This window comes from Dipodomys spectabilis, unplaced genomic scaffold, assembly GCF_019054845.1.
Source record: "Dipodomys spectabilis isolate Male_0828 unplaced genomic scaffold, ASM1905484v1 ptg000360l, whole genome shotgun sequence".
NCBI classification, from domain to species: Eukaryota; Metazoa; Chordata; class Mammalia; order Rodentia; family Heteromyidae; genus Dipodomys; species Dipodomys spectabilis.
The window spans coordinates 3,493,410-3,507,519 of NW_024871037.1; the positions used below are offsets into that span (position 1 = coordinate 3,493,410).

Genomic DNA, 14,110 nt, shown 5'->3' on the forward strand with positions numbered 1-14,110 from the left:
AAGACCTCAGCCCACCCCTGCACCCCTCCTCTCCCCCTCCTCTCTAGGGCTTTACCCTACATCAGGAGTAACTGGTGGTCAGGAGGAAAGCATTTCTCTGACACATTTTCTAAGCAGGGTCCTTGGCTCTGATCTAGGATTCAGCCTGGCTGTCATTCAGTATTAGGACAGGGAACTTCCCAATTCTGACCTTGTCCCCACACAGTGAACCCCACCAGACTCTCACCTTGGGGGGGATGGGTAGGGGCGAGGAAGGGAGCAGTTCCCTAGGTAGACTAGTTGTCATCAGCTTGATCCCATGGGCACCCCCACCCCTCCCTCCCCCCCGTGCAGTGCCAGCTCCGACACAAACAATTGTGGCTTCTTGGCTGGGGGAGTGGAAGGACAAGCCCTGAGGGGGGACGGGAAGCTGGGAGGAGACAGCTGAAAGAGCACCCCGAGTTCCTTTTCGTCTATCATGGGGCTTGAACGCTGGGCCTGGGCGCCGTCCCTCAGCTCTTCAGCTCAAGGAGAGCTCTCTATCACTCGAACCACAGCACCACTTCCGGTTTTCTGGTGGTTCACTGGAGATAAGAGTCTCACCGGCTTTCCTTACCCAGGCTGGCTTTGAACTGTGATCCTCAGATCTCAGCCTCCTGAGTAGCTAGGATGACAGGTGTGGGCCACCAGCGCCTGGCCACCGCAAGTTCTTTTGGAGAAGACTAAAGGCCCGGAGGCTAGCAGAGGGCTGAAAATCTATTAGAGCTCTGCCTTTCCCCAACGCAATTCACCTGCTACCTCTCCCTTCCAGAAGCTTCAAGAGACAAGGCCTCAAAATGGGAGGCTTTTAATACAAACAGTAGGGGCAGGGCCTGGGCAGGACTTAAATAAGGAGGTGCAGGGTGTCAGGAGCCGGCGGCTGGGGGCACAGAGGTCCTGCGGAGGGGGATGATGCACACCGAGTTCCGGGCTTCTTTGAGTCGCCACCATCGGCCAAGCCTGCAGGAGAAAGGGATAGGTAAGCCGGGCGGCAGCAGCTCAGGCCTGTCATCCTAGCTACTTGGGAGGCTGAGATCTGAGGATCATGGTTTGAGGCCAGCCTGGGCAGGAAAAGTTTCTGTCTATTTTTTTTTTTTTTTTTTTTTTTGCCAGTCCTAGGGCTTGAACTCAGGGCCCTCTACCACTTGAGCCACAGCACCACTTCCGGCTTTTTTTCTGTGTTATGTGGAACTGAGGAGTCAAACCCAGGGCTTCATGCATGCTGGGTGAACACCCTTACCATACCTTCCCAGCCCGGTTTGGGAGACTCTTATCCCAATAAATAACCAAAGAGCCAAAAGTGACGCTGTGGCTCAAGCGGTAGAGCGCTAGCCTTGAGCAAAAAGCAGCTCAGGGACAGTGCCCAGGCCCTGAGTTCAAGCCCCAGGATTGTCCCAACTCCTACCCAATGCCAACGATCTCTTCTCTTCCTATTCCACGGGCTGCCCAGCCTGACCCCCCCGACCCAGGGTTGGGGGCAGAGAAGGAAGAAGGGAAAAATCACAAACCTGTGTTCCTGGCCCACGCCGGCCACCAAAAAGTCCCCAGTGCTGGAAAACTTGAGGCTGTTGATAAAGCCCACCTATGGGGGAAAAATAAAAAAGGATGGGGTGAGATACCCCAACACCCCAATCCACCAGTGTCCCCCAACATCGCCCACCGTCCAAGGTCTTGGGGGTCCAAAATCCCTATCAGGGCTCCCAGGGTGGGGGAGGGGGGGTGCCAAGAGGTCAGATCAAAGACCACTCACCAACGGGATGTCACACACGTGGTCCAATCGCCGGAAGCCTTCCCCGCATTGCCAAAGACGTACACGGGAGTCATGGGAGCCTGTAGCTACGAGGTCTGTGTTGAGCAGCGCAGTCACTGAAGACACCCAGTAGGGCTGCTCCAGCCCAGGCTCACCCCGCAGCCCGTGAGCTTCCCGCTGCAGGGCGAGCGGCCGCTTCTTGGAGAGACCCCACAGGGCCACAGAGCTGGGGGTGGGAGGGCGATCAGTGGGTGGCGGAGGAGGGACAGGACAGAAAGAAAGACACAGATCGAGAGGGATCAAACAACCCCTGCTCCCACAGTGGGGAAATGACACAAAGCAAGTTCAGGACTAACCCAAGTGGTCAGACATCCAAGAGCCAGTTTGGTTGTGTTTTGTTTTTGTCGGTTGTAGGGCTTGAACTCTGGGCCTGGGCGCTGTCCCTGAGCTCTTCAGCTCAAAGCAAGCGCTCTACCACTTGAGCCACAGCGCCACTTCTTTTCTTGTGGTTTACTGGAGATCAGAGTCTCACAGACTTTCCTGCCTGGGCTGGCTTTGAACCACGATCCTCAGATCTCAGCCTCCTGAGTAGCTAGGATGACAGGCGTGAGCCACCAGTGCCCAGTTCTAGCTTTTTTTTTTTTGACCAGTCCTGGGGCTTGAACTCAGGGCCTGGGCACTGTCTCCTGAGCTTCTTTTTGCTCAAGACCAGTAGTGCTCTACCACTTGAGCCACAGCACCACGTCCAGCTTTTTCTATGTATGTGAGACTGAGGAATCGAACCCAGGGCTCCATGCTTGCTAGGCAAACACTCTACCACTAAGCCACCTTTCCCAGCCCTGTGTTTTGTTGTGTTTTTTTTTTTTTTTGCCCTGACTGGCTTCGAACTGCGATCCTCCGATCTCAGCCTCCTGAGTCAGTCGCTAGGATGACAGTCGTGAGCCGCCGGCGCCCTACCCAAAAGCCAGCCCTTACCCATCATCAGCGCCCGACACCATATGCTCCTCGTTGATCAGGTGGACACAATCGATGGAGCCCCTGGGGAAGAGAGGCCGTTGAGGGGGGCGTGGCCCAGCCCTGCACCCCCAAGAACCCATCTGGTGCGGCAGGCCACCTTACTGGTGGCCATAAAAGACGAGTTGCGACTCTTCGGGGATCTTCCACACGCGCACGGTCCCATCCCGGCCCCCGGCGGTCACGCAGCATTCCCGGCTCAAGGCGTCCAGTGCGGCCACGGCGTCCTGGTGCCCGAAGCTGGGGAGCAGGGAAGGCAGAGGAGGAGAGGTCATGCCGCTGAGACCCAGGCCCGCCCAGCCACGCTCCCTCTGCCCCCCTCCTTCCCCCCGGCCCTGCACGCACAGCGTCTCCACGTAGGAGTTCTCGGCCACGTTCCACACCTTCACCGAGCGGTCGTGGGACGTGCTGTAGAGCTGGTGGGTGCCCCTGCGGAACGCCAGACCCTGGGGGAGTGGGGAGAGAGGAATGACAGAAGGGGCCAGTGTGGTTCACGCCTGTCATCCTAGCTACTCAGGAGGCCAAGATCTGAGGATCGCGGTTCAAAGCCAGCCTAAGCCAGGCACCAGTGGCTCACGCCTGTCATCCTAGCTACTCAGGAGGCCGAGATCTGAGGATCGCGGTTCAAAGCCAGCCTAAGCCAGGCACCAGTGGCTCACGCCTGTCATCCTAGCTACTCAGGAGGCCAAGATCTGAGGATCGCGGTTCAAAGCCAGCCTAAGCCAGGCACCAGTGGCTCACGCCTGTCATCCTAGCTACTCAGGAGGCCGAGATCTGAGGATCGCGGTTCAAAGCCAGCCCGGGCAGGAAAGTCCATGAGACTCTGATCTCCAATGAACCACTCAGAAAACCAGACGTGGCGCTGTGGCTCAAGTGGTAGAGCGCTCTCCCTGAGCTGAAGAGCTGAGGGACAGCGCCCAGGCCCAGAGTTCAAGAACCCACGACCAACAAGAACAACAACAAGTTACTAAAACCCTCAGAGAATGGGAACTGAAGACTGTCCCCACTAAACACCCTCCAAGCAAGGCCCAGATCCTCACCGACACAGCGTCCCGATGCCCTGTGAAGGTATACAGGTGGCGACAGCTCTGGGCCTCCCAAATGAGGATGAGTTTGCTGCGGTCACCAGAAGCCTGTGGGGATCAGGACAAAATGGCCACAGGTACATAGCACCCCCGTCCCCACCCGGGCCCCCTGCCCCCCCACACACACACGCCCAGTGCCAACTCAGCCTTACCAGGTACTTGCCATCGGAGGAGATGGCCATACACAGGACATGGGTGCTGTGCCCAGTTGGCTGTCCTTCCGTAGCCTTCTTGGCTCGAGGTATCACGTGCAACTTCCGTCCACTCTCCACGCTCCCTAGCAACCCAGAGGAGAGACAGAGAGAGAGAGAGAGATGGGAAATCTGGGAGAGCAAGAAGGGATTGTGGGAAAAGCTCTACCCCTTTATCAAGGGATAAATGTAGAAACTGGATTATGGAAAATGCTCTACACTGGGCTGGGAAGGTGGCTCAGTGGTAGAGTGCTTGCCTAGCATGCCTGAAGCCCTGGGTTCGATTACCTCAGCGCCACTTAAAACAGAAAAAGCTGCAAGTGGCGCTGTGGCTCAAGTGGTAAAGTGCTAGCCTTGAGCAAATAGAAAGCTTAGGAATAGGGCGCCAGTGGCTCATGCCTGTCATCCTAGCTACTCAGGAGACTGAGATCTGAAGATCACGGTTCAAAGCCAGCCCAGGCAGGAAAGTTCATGAGACTCTGATCTCCAATGAACCACCAGAAAACCCATAAGTAGCGCTTTGGCTCAAGTGGTAGAACACACTCTCCACTCTTGAGGAGAGAAGGGAAAAAAGGGGAAGGAAAACAAAAGGGAAAAGTTAAAAAGAAAATGAAGCTGCTCTTATCATTCTAGTTACTCAGGAGGCTGAAATCTGAGGATCAAGGTTAGAAGCCAGCCTGGGCAGGACTTGAACATGGGGCCTGGGTGCTGTTCCTGAGCTCTTCAGCTCAAGGAGAGCGCTCTACCACTTTGAGCCACAGTGCCATTTCTGGTTTTCTGGTGAATCATTGGAAATAAGAGTCTTGTGGGGCCTTTTCTGCCCTGGCTGGCTTTGAACCATGATCCTCACATCTCAGCCTCCTGAGTAGCTAGGGTGACAGGCGTGAGCCACCACGGCTCTTTTGGTAGCAAATCTACCTCTACATGCTTCCCTTATCACAGTTCAGTGTGTCAAGACGAGGCCCCTTCTCCTCAGACCAACCCCCCCCCCTCCAAATACCCCACCCAAGCCGTCACTCACACTTAATGATGGTGCAGTCTTTGGCAGCAGAGAAGATGGCCGAGTCATCAGGGGTGACAACCAAACACGTAATGGAGAGCTGGTGGCCTCGTAGCACTCGAATGGCAGCAGGGTCTGGGGTCTGGATCTGGATAGGTATAAAGGATGGGTGGCTTGGGCTGGGAAGGTGGCTCAGTGGTAGAGTGCTTGCCTAGCATGCATGGAGCTCTGGGTTCGATTCCTCAGTGCCACATAACACAGAAAAAGCTGGAAGTGATGCTGTAGCTCAAGTAGTAGAGTGCTAACCTAGGCCCTGAGTTCAAGCCCCAGGACTGGTTAAAAAAAAAAAAGGGGGGGGGGGGGAGCTACTGCATATGGCCCTTAAACCCTGTTAGGAGCTGGTGGCTCACGCCTGTCATCCTAGCTACTCAGGAGGCTGAGATCTGAGGATCCAGATTTGAAGCCAGCCTAGGCCAGGGAAGTCCGTGAGACTTATCTTCAAGGAAACCCTCAAAAAGCCAGAAGTAAAGGTGTGGCTCAAGTGGTAGAGCACCAGCCTTGAGTGAATAAGGGATAGGGCCCTAGCCCTGAGTTCAAGTCCTAATGCTAGCCACATTCCCTCTCCCCACGTGCAAGAACACACACATAAAAAAATGACCTTTAACTCCACCATATCTGCTCATGCGTTTGCTGTGTAGCAGAGCAAAGACCCCCATAGCCCAGTGTCCCCTACCAAGCTCTTCCCCCTCTTACCTCCCGTGCCACGCACTTCTGCAGTCTTCCTCTCTGTTCAAGCTACATGGAGAGAGACGAGGAGTTGAGGTCCAGGAGAGCGGGACCAAGCCCCTCTCCCAACCTATCCTCCCTCCCCCCCCCCCCCCCCCCCCCCCCCCCCCCGCCCTAACACTTACCACATCCTCCTTCAGACGCCCGGCCACCTGGTCCTCCTCAAACTCCCGGGCCTCAGCCTTCTCCTCCTCTGTGCAGATACACACCAGTCTATGTAATCCAAGGCTGGGGGGGTGGGGGGGGGGGGCTGTCCCTTGCCTTTCTTAATCCCACCCCAGGCTGGGTCTCAAATACATAGCGGTGGCATGCAGGAAGTTCAGGCTGCTGTGGCAAAGGGGAAGGATTTTTTTAACTAGGGCTTGAACTCAGGGTGTAGGCACTGTCCCTTAGCTTTTTTTTTGGAGATAAAAGAGGCTCACAGACTTGGAACCTCCATTCTCAGATCTCAGCCTCCTGAGTAGCTAGGATGACAGGTCTGAGCCACCAGCCTCCAGCTTCCTTTAGCCTTTTTGTTCAAGTCTAGCACTACCTGAACTTGAGCCTTTTGCTGGTTTAATGGCAAATAAAGAGTCTCTTTATGGAATGGGCAGGTTTCAAACCAGGATCCAGTTCTTCGGACTCACCTTGCTGCCTGAGCTGTTCAAGGTAGAGTTTGGCCAAGCGCAGCTTCTTCTCCTGTGCGGTCTCTTCCAGCTCCTCCTCCTCCTCCTCCTCCTCTGTCCTCTTCGGAGTCAGGCTTTAGGCAGGGAGGGAGGGGGAGTTTAGGGGCTCATCCAGTAATTCTCACTACTAGGATTACAGGTGGGAGTTACCGGGAGCCCGGCAACACATTTCCTCTTAATGTGCCTGTTCATCTCTGTTGCCAATAGTAAAGCCAGTGCCTGGCATGGGAAAGGGCAGAAAGGATGCAATGGACAATGTCACTTTCCCATATTTTCACCTATTTAGGAAGCTGATGTGGGAAGATGACTTCATCCAGGTCTCCAGGCCATTCAGGATAACACAGCTGAGACCCTGTCTCAACAACCCAAGAATCGCTAGACATGGTGGTTGCTACCTATCATCCCAGCCTGGGGGAAGCTAAGACAGGAAGATCATGAATGTAAAGGCAGCCTAGGCTACAGAACAAGACCCTGTCTAAAAAAAAAAGACACACACACACACACACACAAAAACCTAGGAATTGTGCCACTTCAGGAAAACAACAAAGGGGGGTTGCGAAGGTGGCTTAGTGGTAGAGTGCTTGCGTAGTACCACATACACAGAAAAAGCCAGAAGTGGCTCTGGGGCTCAAGCCATGGAGTGCCAGCCCTGAGCCAAAGAAGCTCAGGGACTGTGCCCCCAGGTCCTGAGTTCAAGTCCCGGGACTGGATGTATGTGTAAGGAGGGGAGATTTAAAAAATAACAAGAGCCACACTCTGGACACTATAAAGGCCAGAGAGAATCCCACACTCTGCCCAGCTCTGTCCGGCCTCACCATTTCACCATCCTGGGCCTCAGTTTCCCCTGGCCCTAGGTGACAAACAGCAGCAGCTCACCTCTCGGTCTCGGAGTCGCTGGAGATCTCTTCATTCATCCTGCCGCCACCCTTGGCCTTGGCTTTGCCCCTGTCCCCAGCAGACTCGGCCTGGGAAATTACAGGCGTCCCTGTCGTGGGCCACCCCGGAATCGACCCAGGACCCCCCCCCCAAAAAAAAGCCGTGGCTGCTCATGACTGTGATCCCCAAGATCACAGTTCCAAGATCGGGCCCGGGGCCAAGTGAGGGCAACAGGAGGAGGCCCCGACCCCAAGGCCAGCAGCCTGCCCCGGGAAACGCGATCCACACCAGCCCTGGAAGAGCCCCGGATGCTCACCTTTCTCCGCCGTTTGCCGGCCCCCGCAGCGGCCCCCACCCCCGAGCCCGCCCTTCCCCGCTTCCGAGCTGCAGCAGCCGCAGACATGATGCGCCCAGCCTCAGCGCGCCGCCGCCACTGCCAGAGCACTCACGCGGCCGCTGCGCCTCCGGCCGCACGGCGAGACCCCGCGCCCTCATTGGCTCCCACGCTCCATCGGGTCCCGCCTCCTTCGTCTCCATTGGGTCTTCCAACCGATTCGGCCACACCCCCGAGCTCTCATAGGAGAGACGCGTGAGGCCACGCCCACCGGCGTTCTGATAGGCTCCCTGGAAAGCCTCTCCCCAAGCGCTTCCGGCTGGAGCCCGAGGCGCGTGCGTCGTGCGTCTGCCTGACTTGGCAGCATGGATCCAGACTCTCTTCTCCTGTGCTTGCGCCCTGCGGCCGCTGGGAGGCCGCAGAGATGCGGGTTTCCAAGTTTCCAAGTGTTGTAGGGCGGGGACCAGGGAAAAGAGGGGGACGGGATGGGGGGGCCGGGGGATCGGGGGGGATGGAGATCCAGGCAGCCCTTGGGAATGAGGCAGACCCAGAAGCCCTCCCTGAAGGCCAAGGTCATTGGGCAGATGATTGACTGACCAGCAACATCAGGAGGGGCCCTGGGCCTTGGAGATGTCCACTGTGTGTCCCTTCATCTGTGGACCAGGCCACCAACTTGGGCCTGGCTGCCTGGGCCTCTTGACTCACCCCACTAGTGGCCAAATAGCTGTAATTCTGCACCCTGGTCATTATCCCTCTCTAGCTCTTCCTCTCCTCCTCCTCCTGCTCCTCCTCCTTCTCGTGGTCCTTCTCCTCCCCATTCTGGGGAACTCCCTCTTTGAGCCCAGCCTCAAAAAGTTGGGTGGGAAGTTGCAAGAGAAGGATTTCAGACCCTTTGAGAGGAGCACTCTCTCTCTCTCTCTCTCTCTCTCTCTCTCTCTCTCTCTCTCTCTCTCTCTCCCTCCCCCAGGGAGTTGTCCTGTGAGATTGTCCATAGCCATTCTGCAGGACCAAGCCAACACACTGGAACCTTGCCCGGCACCCAGATCTCTTAAGTAGGTTAGGAAAAAGCGATCTGACCCAGAAGTACTGCCTATCTCTTCCCCCTCCTCCCCCCATGGCTGGCATGACTCAGCCCAGCAACCAAGCCAGGTCCCCAAGCTTTCCTGACAAAGGAGGGAGTGTCTGGCTGGAACAGGGAGGAGGAGATGCCTAGGGGAGATTCTCCTTTCACTTTTCCTCCCACTCCAGGGCACCCTGGAAATCTGGAGGAGGAGAAGGGAGACAGCCTCTTTTTTCTTGATTGAATGGGAAGACCTGATGCTTCTGACTTGGAGAAAGGAGTAGATCTGGGGCACACAGAGCTGGAAAAGGGGTGGATCTGGGTAGCAGGAAGTAGAGGGAACTCTTCTCCATACACACACCTGTCACCCTCCCCCCCTGAAAAAGGGCAAGGCTGGGGCGGATCAAGTTGGTGGTAGCTTCATGAAGAGGCCCCTCTCCCCCACCCCCTCATCACCCTCAATCTAAGGGAAAGCCATGGCTCCAAAACAGAAGTCCATGGTGCAGCAGCAGCAGCAGCAGCAGCAGCAGCAGCAGCAGCAGCAGCAGCAGCAGAAGAAGAAGAAGAAGAAGAAGAAGAAGAAGAAGAAGAAGAAGAAGAAGAAGAAGAAGAAGAAGAAGAAGAGAAGAAGGAGGAGGAGGAGAAGGAGGTGGAGGAGGAGAAGAAGAAGAGGAGGGGGGGAGGAGGAGGAGGAGGAGGAGGAGGAAGAGGCGGCAATGGGGGGGGGGAGGAGGGGAGGAGGACAATTTCTGCTCCACTGTCGAGGGCCTTCGGACTGCACCTGCCAAGAACTGTGCAATCCACATGGACTCCCTCTATCCATTCAACCAAAACCCTAACACCCAGGTGAGCTACAGCCCTATTTATGCCCAAGCCTCCCCCCCACCCCCACCACACACACACACCACACACACACACACACACACACACACACACACACACACACACACACCTTAGGAGCCTAGCTCTAGTCAGGGGAGCTCAGGATCTCCAAGTAAACTCCACAGACCTGCCACAGAGATGGGGGTCTAGCCATGCATCAATGCCTGTAATCCCAGCTACTCAGGGGGCTGAGATCTGAGGATCACACTGCAAAAAGCCAGATTGGGGAAGGAAAATTCTGTGGGACTCTTATCTCCAGAGAACCATAAAAAAAAAAGCAGAAGTAGAGGTGTGGCTCAAGTGGTAGAGCACCAGCCAGCCTTGAGCAGAAAAAAAAAACAAACCACCAAGTGCCCGGGCCCTGAGTTCAAGCCCCAGTACTGGCACCAAAAAAACAAAACAAAAACCATCTCATCTCATCAGATGCAGATGGGTTGGGCTTGGTCCAGGCAGACTTTCTCCACTGGAGGGAGGGGCCTGACTTCCTGCTACCCCCTTTCTACCCCCAAAGGCTCACCACCACATGAGACTCCTCAAATTAGCACCCCCCCAACCCAGGGCAGAATTCTGTTCTTCCAGAATCCCTGCTCTCCGACCCTCCTGCTAGATCTTAGCCACGTCCTTGACAGTGAAGATCCTCAGCCTTCTTCCTGACTCACCTCGCTTCTGTACAGTTACACGAGGACCATGATGGTACCTTGAACCAATCCAACAGCAGATGCCACAATCCTAAATTCCAGCTGGGCGTGGTGGCTCACGCCTTTCATCCTAGCTACTCAGGAGGCTGAGATCTGAGGTTCATAGTTCAAAGCCAGCCCTGGGCAGGAAAGGCCATGAGACTCTTAGCTCCAAACCACTCAGAGAACCGGAAGTGGCGCTGTGGCTCAAGTGGTAGAGTGCTAGCATTGAGCTGAAGAGCTGAGGGACAGAGCCCAGGCCCTGAGTTCAAGCCCCACGCCAGAAGAAGGAGGAGGAGGAGGAGGAGAAGGAGGAAGAGGAAGAAGAAGAAGAGGAGGAGGAGGAGGAGGAGCAGCTAGTTCAAGTAGTAGCACCCTCTCCCCTACCCTCCCCCCCACACCAGGATAATGGGGTGCTAGATCTAAAGCCCAATTTCTTCATCCATCTAGACATGAAGAAGATGTCCTTGGGAAAACTGAGCAGGCAGCAGATCACAAAGGGCTTGAGGCCTTAGATGCCCTTTGAAAAGCCTCCCTCCCCGCAACCAAGGCCTGGACAAGCTCTCCTCCCATTTCTACACGGTCATCCCACTTTGGCCAAACCTGACCTCAGCCCATCAACTCCCTGGAGATTCCGCAGGCCAAGGACATTCTGCTGGTGAAGACACCACCCAGATTCCAGGCCAAGATGGAAGACCTGGGGTGGGTGACTGGTCCAGAGCTGGTAGCTCATGCCTGTAATTCCCAGCTACTCAGGAGGCTGAGAGGTGAAGATTATAGTTCACAGCCAGCTCCAGTGGGAAAGTCTATGAGACTCTTCATCTTCAAGGAGCCAAAACAAAAAAAAATAGTCAGGGAAGTAGAGCTGTGGCTCAAGTGGTAGAGCCCTAGCCTGGAAACTAAAAAGATAAGGGAGAGCTCTTAGGCCTTGAGTTCAAGCCCCAGGACTGACACACGTGAATACACACACACACACGGAGCCTAGGGCAGATGTAAGGGAAGGGTATCTGGGCAGAGGGAACACAGAATATGCACAGACCCTGGAACATGGTTTCACGGGTGAGATGAACAGCAAACTATGGCTGGACGTCCTATGGACAAGGAAGAAGATGGAAGCTTCAGGAGGGAAGCTCAGAGAAGGCCGACGAAGGGGATCACAGCCCCCCTCAACGGATTACAATATGTGCAGGATTATGTACTGTTCAACAGCCAAGCAGAAAGGGTACTGCAGAGAGGTCTAGCAAGAAGAACTGAACACAGGGAAAGAATCTGAAAAGATGCAACTGGAGACTCGGAAGGTAAGCGACCTTAGGGAGTTACCTCCACCCTCAGGCAGTAGAACTAATGGCCGGAAACAGAATTCTGAGGCCTGTAAGTGAGGATCACCCTGCAGAACCCAGCTCCATGCCTGCTAGGCCCTTTCCCAAGGCAGAGTCTCCAGCTGCCAGCTGCCTAGGACCCGTGGGCTTGGTGGTAGGCCGTCCTGCTCCCTCCCTTCCTCCCTCCCTCCCCGCTCTCTGTGTCTCCAAAGGCCACCATCAGAGTGACAGCCAGTACCATCTCCACAGACGCTGAGCTCTTAGAGCTGGGCTGGGGCAAGGGGAAGAGGCACTCAGCAGATTGAGCCTTGTATTTTTCCATCTGGGCCTCCACGGGCCCCCTCCCCGCTCTTCCCCACTCCCCCCCACCTCCAAAAAACAAAAAGAGATGACAGCCTGGAAATATGGAAGCCACCTTCCCAGACAGCCGATGAGGTGAGGAAGAGCTAGAAGAGCAAAGGGACAGGTGATGGAAATTTCCTTTTCTCTCTCTTTTTTTTCTTTGGTGCCAGTCTTGGGACTTGAACTTGGGGCCTGGGCACTGTCCTTGGGTTTTGTTCCAGGCTGGTTGTTCTACCACTTTTTGGACTTTTTTTTTTTTTTTTGGTGGTTCATCTGAGATAAGCGTCTGCTGGACTTTTCTGCCCCAGTGTTGCGCTTGGAACCGTGATCCTCAGATCTCAAGTCTGCTGAGTAGCTAGGATTACAGGCGCGAGCCACGGCGCCCGGCTTTCTGTATGCGTGCGTGCTTTCTGCAATCTCGGACCAGGCAGCTGAGCGGCTGGCTCTGATGGCCAACAGCACGGTACTGCTGCTGCGGATCACCCCTGCGGGAAGCGAGGGGAGCTCCATGGGGTTCATCCTGGCCGTGCTGGTGGAGGTGGGGGCACTGCTGGGCAACGGGGCACTGCTGATCGTGGTGGTGCGAACCCCGGGATTACAAGACGGTCTCTATCTCGTGCACCTGTGTGTGGTGGATCTCCTGGCCGCTGCCTCCATCATGCCATTGGGCTTGCTGGCAGCACCACCGTCTGGACTGGGCCGGATGCCCCTGGGCCCTGCATGGTGCCGGGCTGCGCGCTTCCTCTCTGCAGCTCTGCTCCCCGCATGCACGTTGGGTGTGGCCGCCCTGGCCTTGGCACGCTACCGATTCATTGCACACCCATTGCATCCAGGTATCCGGCCCCGGCCCGGGCTGGTGCTCACCACCGTGTGGACCTCAGCAGGGATCCTGGGTGTCCTGTCTTTGCTGGGACCCCCTCCCGGCCCGCCCCCTGCACCAGCCCGGTGTTCAGTGTTGGCTGGGGGGCTTGGACCCTTCCGGCCACTGTGGGCACTGCTGGCATTCGCATTGCCAGCCTTCTTGCTGCTGGGGGCCTATGGCAGTATTTTCCTGGTGGCTCGGCGCGCTGCCACCCTGAGACCTCCGGGACCCAGGCCTGGGGGTACCCGGCTCCGCTCTGACTCCTTGGACAGCCGGCTCTCCTTCTTGCCACCTCTCCGATCTCGCCTGCCCGGGGGGAAAGCAGCTCTGGCTCCCAGCCTAGCCATAGGCCAATTCGCAGCCTGTTGGTTGCCTTATGGTTTTGCGTGCCTGGCACCCGTCACTAGGGCTGCAGAGGCCGAGACAGCTGTCACCTGGGTGGCTTATTCTGCCTTCGCCGTCCACCCGTTCCTCTACGGGCTCCTCCAACGCCCTGTGCGTCTAGCACTGCGCCGCCTCACCCGCCAGGCCCTGCCAAGACCCTGCGCGGCGCAAGCCTGGCACCCCGGGACTCTCCTACATGGCCTCCAGAGACCCCCCAAGGGCCCTGTTCTAGCCCCTTGCCAGGCACCAGCTCACATCAGCCAGCTGGCAGAAGGACAGAGCCCTGGCGGCAGCACGCCACAGGCCACCTGAGACCCTCTTGCTCCTTCTGCTCTGGACAAAAGATGATGCCCAAAGGCCCAGCCCTTGCTCAGGCCTCTGAAAATCTCCTGCCTCAACTTTTGGCTCTATGGCAGGTAGTAAAAGTGGACTGTAGGGCTGGTATGATCCCGAAGTTTCTCAGGACTCCGTGCTGGGCCTAACCTTAGCTGAGAGCCTTGGACACAAAACCTCCTTTATTTTTTTTTTCTCCTGAGCCTTGTTTTACTCATCTCCTCTAAAGGCTCCTTCTGTGTTAACTGTTGGAAACTTACAGACAGTCCCTGGCCCAGGAAGAACAAAAAAGTGGGGCAGGATGACTAAGAGAGCCCTAAGGTACCACCAGGCCCTAAAGTTCAGCCAACCCAGGAGGCACCAGAGGACAGACTTCCAGCAGGACTTCCCTGACAACCAGCAGCAGAAACAAGCTGATGGAAAGGCACGGGAAAGCGCCATCTGCTTCTAACCCATTCAGACCACCACTGGATCTCTTTTGACACTAGAAGCAAGAGGTTGGATAAGATACCTCCCCAAAGCGTCTTGAGGC

At 56.2% G+C, this 14,110-nt stretch overlaps 2 protein-coding genes across 2 annotated transcripts; one reads left to right on the top strand and one right to left on the bottom strand.

The window, feature by feature from the left end:
- Positions 1 to 810: 810 nt before the first annotated feature.
- Positions 811 to 7,828, bottom strand: Rrp9 (ribosomal RNA processing 9, U3 small nucleolar RNA binding protein). The gene is made up of 14 exons (XM_042666043.1): positions 7,702 to 7,828; positions 7,386 to 7,474; positions 6,471 to 6,583; positions 5,970 to 6,037; positions 5,812 to 5,853; positions 5,080 to 5,206; positions 4,020 to 4,144; positions 3,823 to 3,915; positions 3,128 to 3,228; positions 2,888 to 3,022; positions 2,744 to 2,806; positions 1,769 to 1,994; positions 1,527 to 1,600; positions 811 to 978 (listed from the first exon to the last, which is right to left on the bottom strand). Exons 1-14 carry the CDS (start codon positions 7,786 to 7,788, stop codon positions 885 to 887), a joined length of 1,437 nt encoding a protein of 478 aa, XP_042521977.1. The 5' UTR covers positions 7,789 to 7,828; the 3' UTR covers positions 811 to 884.
- Positions 7,829 to 9,583: 1,755 nt separating this feature from the next.
- Gpr62 (G protein-coupled receptor 62) lies at positions 9,584 to 13,557 on the top strand. The gene is made up of 3 exons (XM_042665916.1): positions 9,584 to 9,625; positions 10,952 to 11,062; positions 12,427 to 13,557. The coding sequence occupies exons 1-3, from the start codon at positions 9,584 to 9,586 to the stop codon at positions 13,555 to 13,557; spliced, it is 1,284 nt and encodes a 427-aa protein (XP_042521850.1).
- The last annotated feature ends 553 nt before the right edge of the window (positions 13,558 to 14,110 follow it).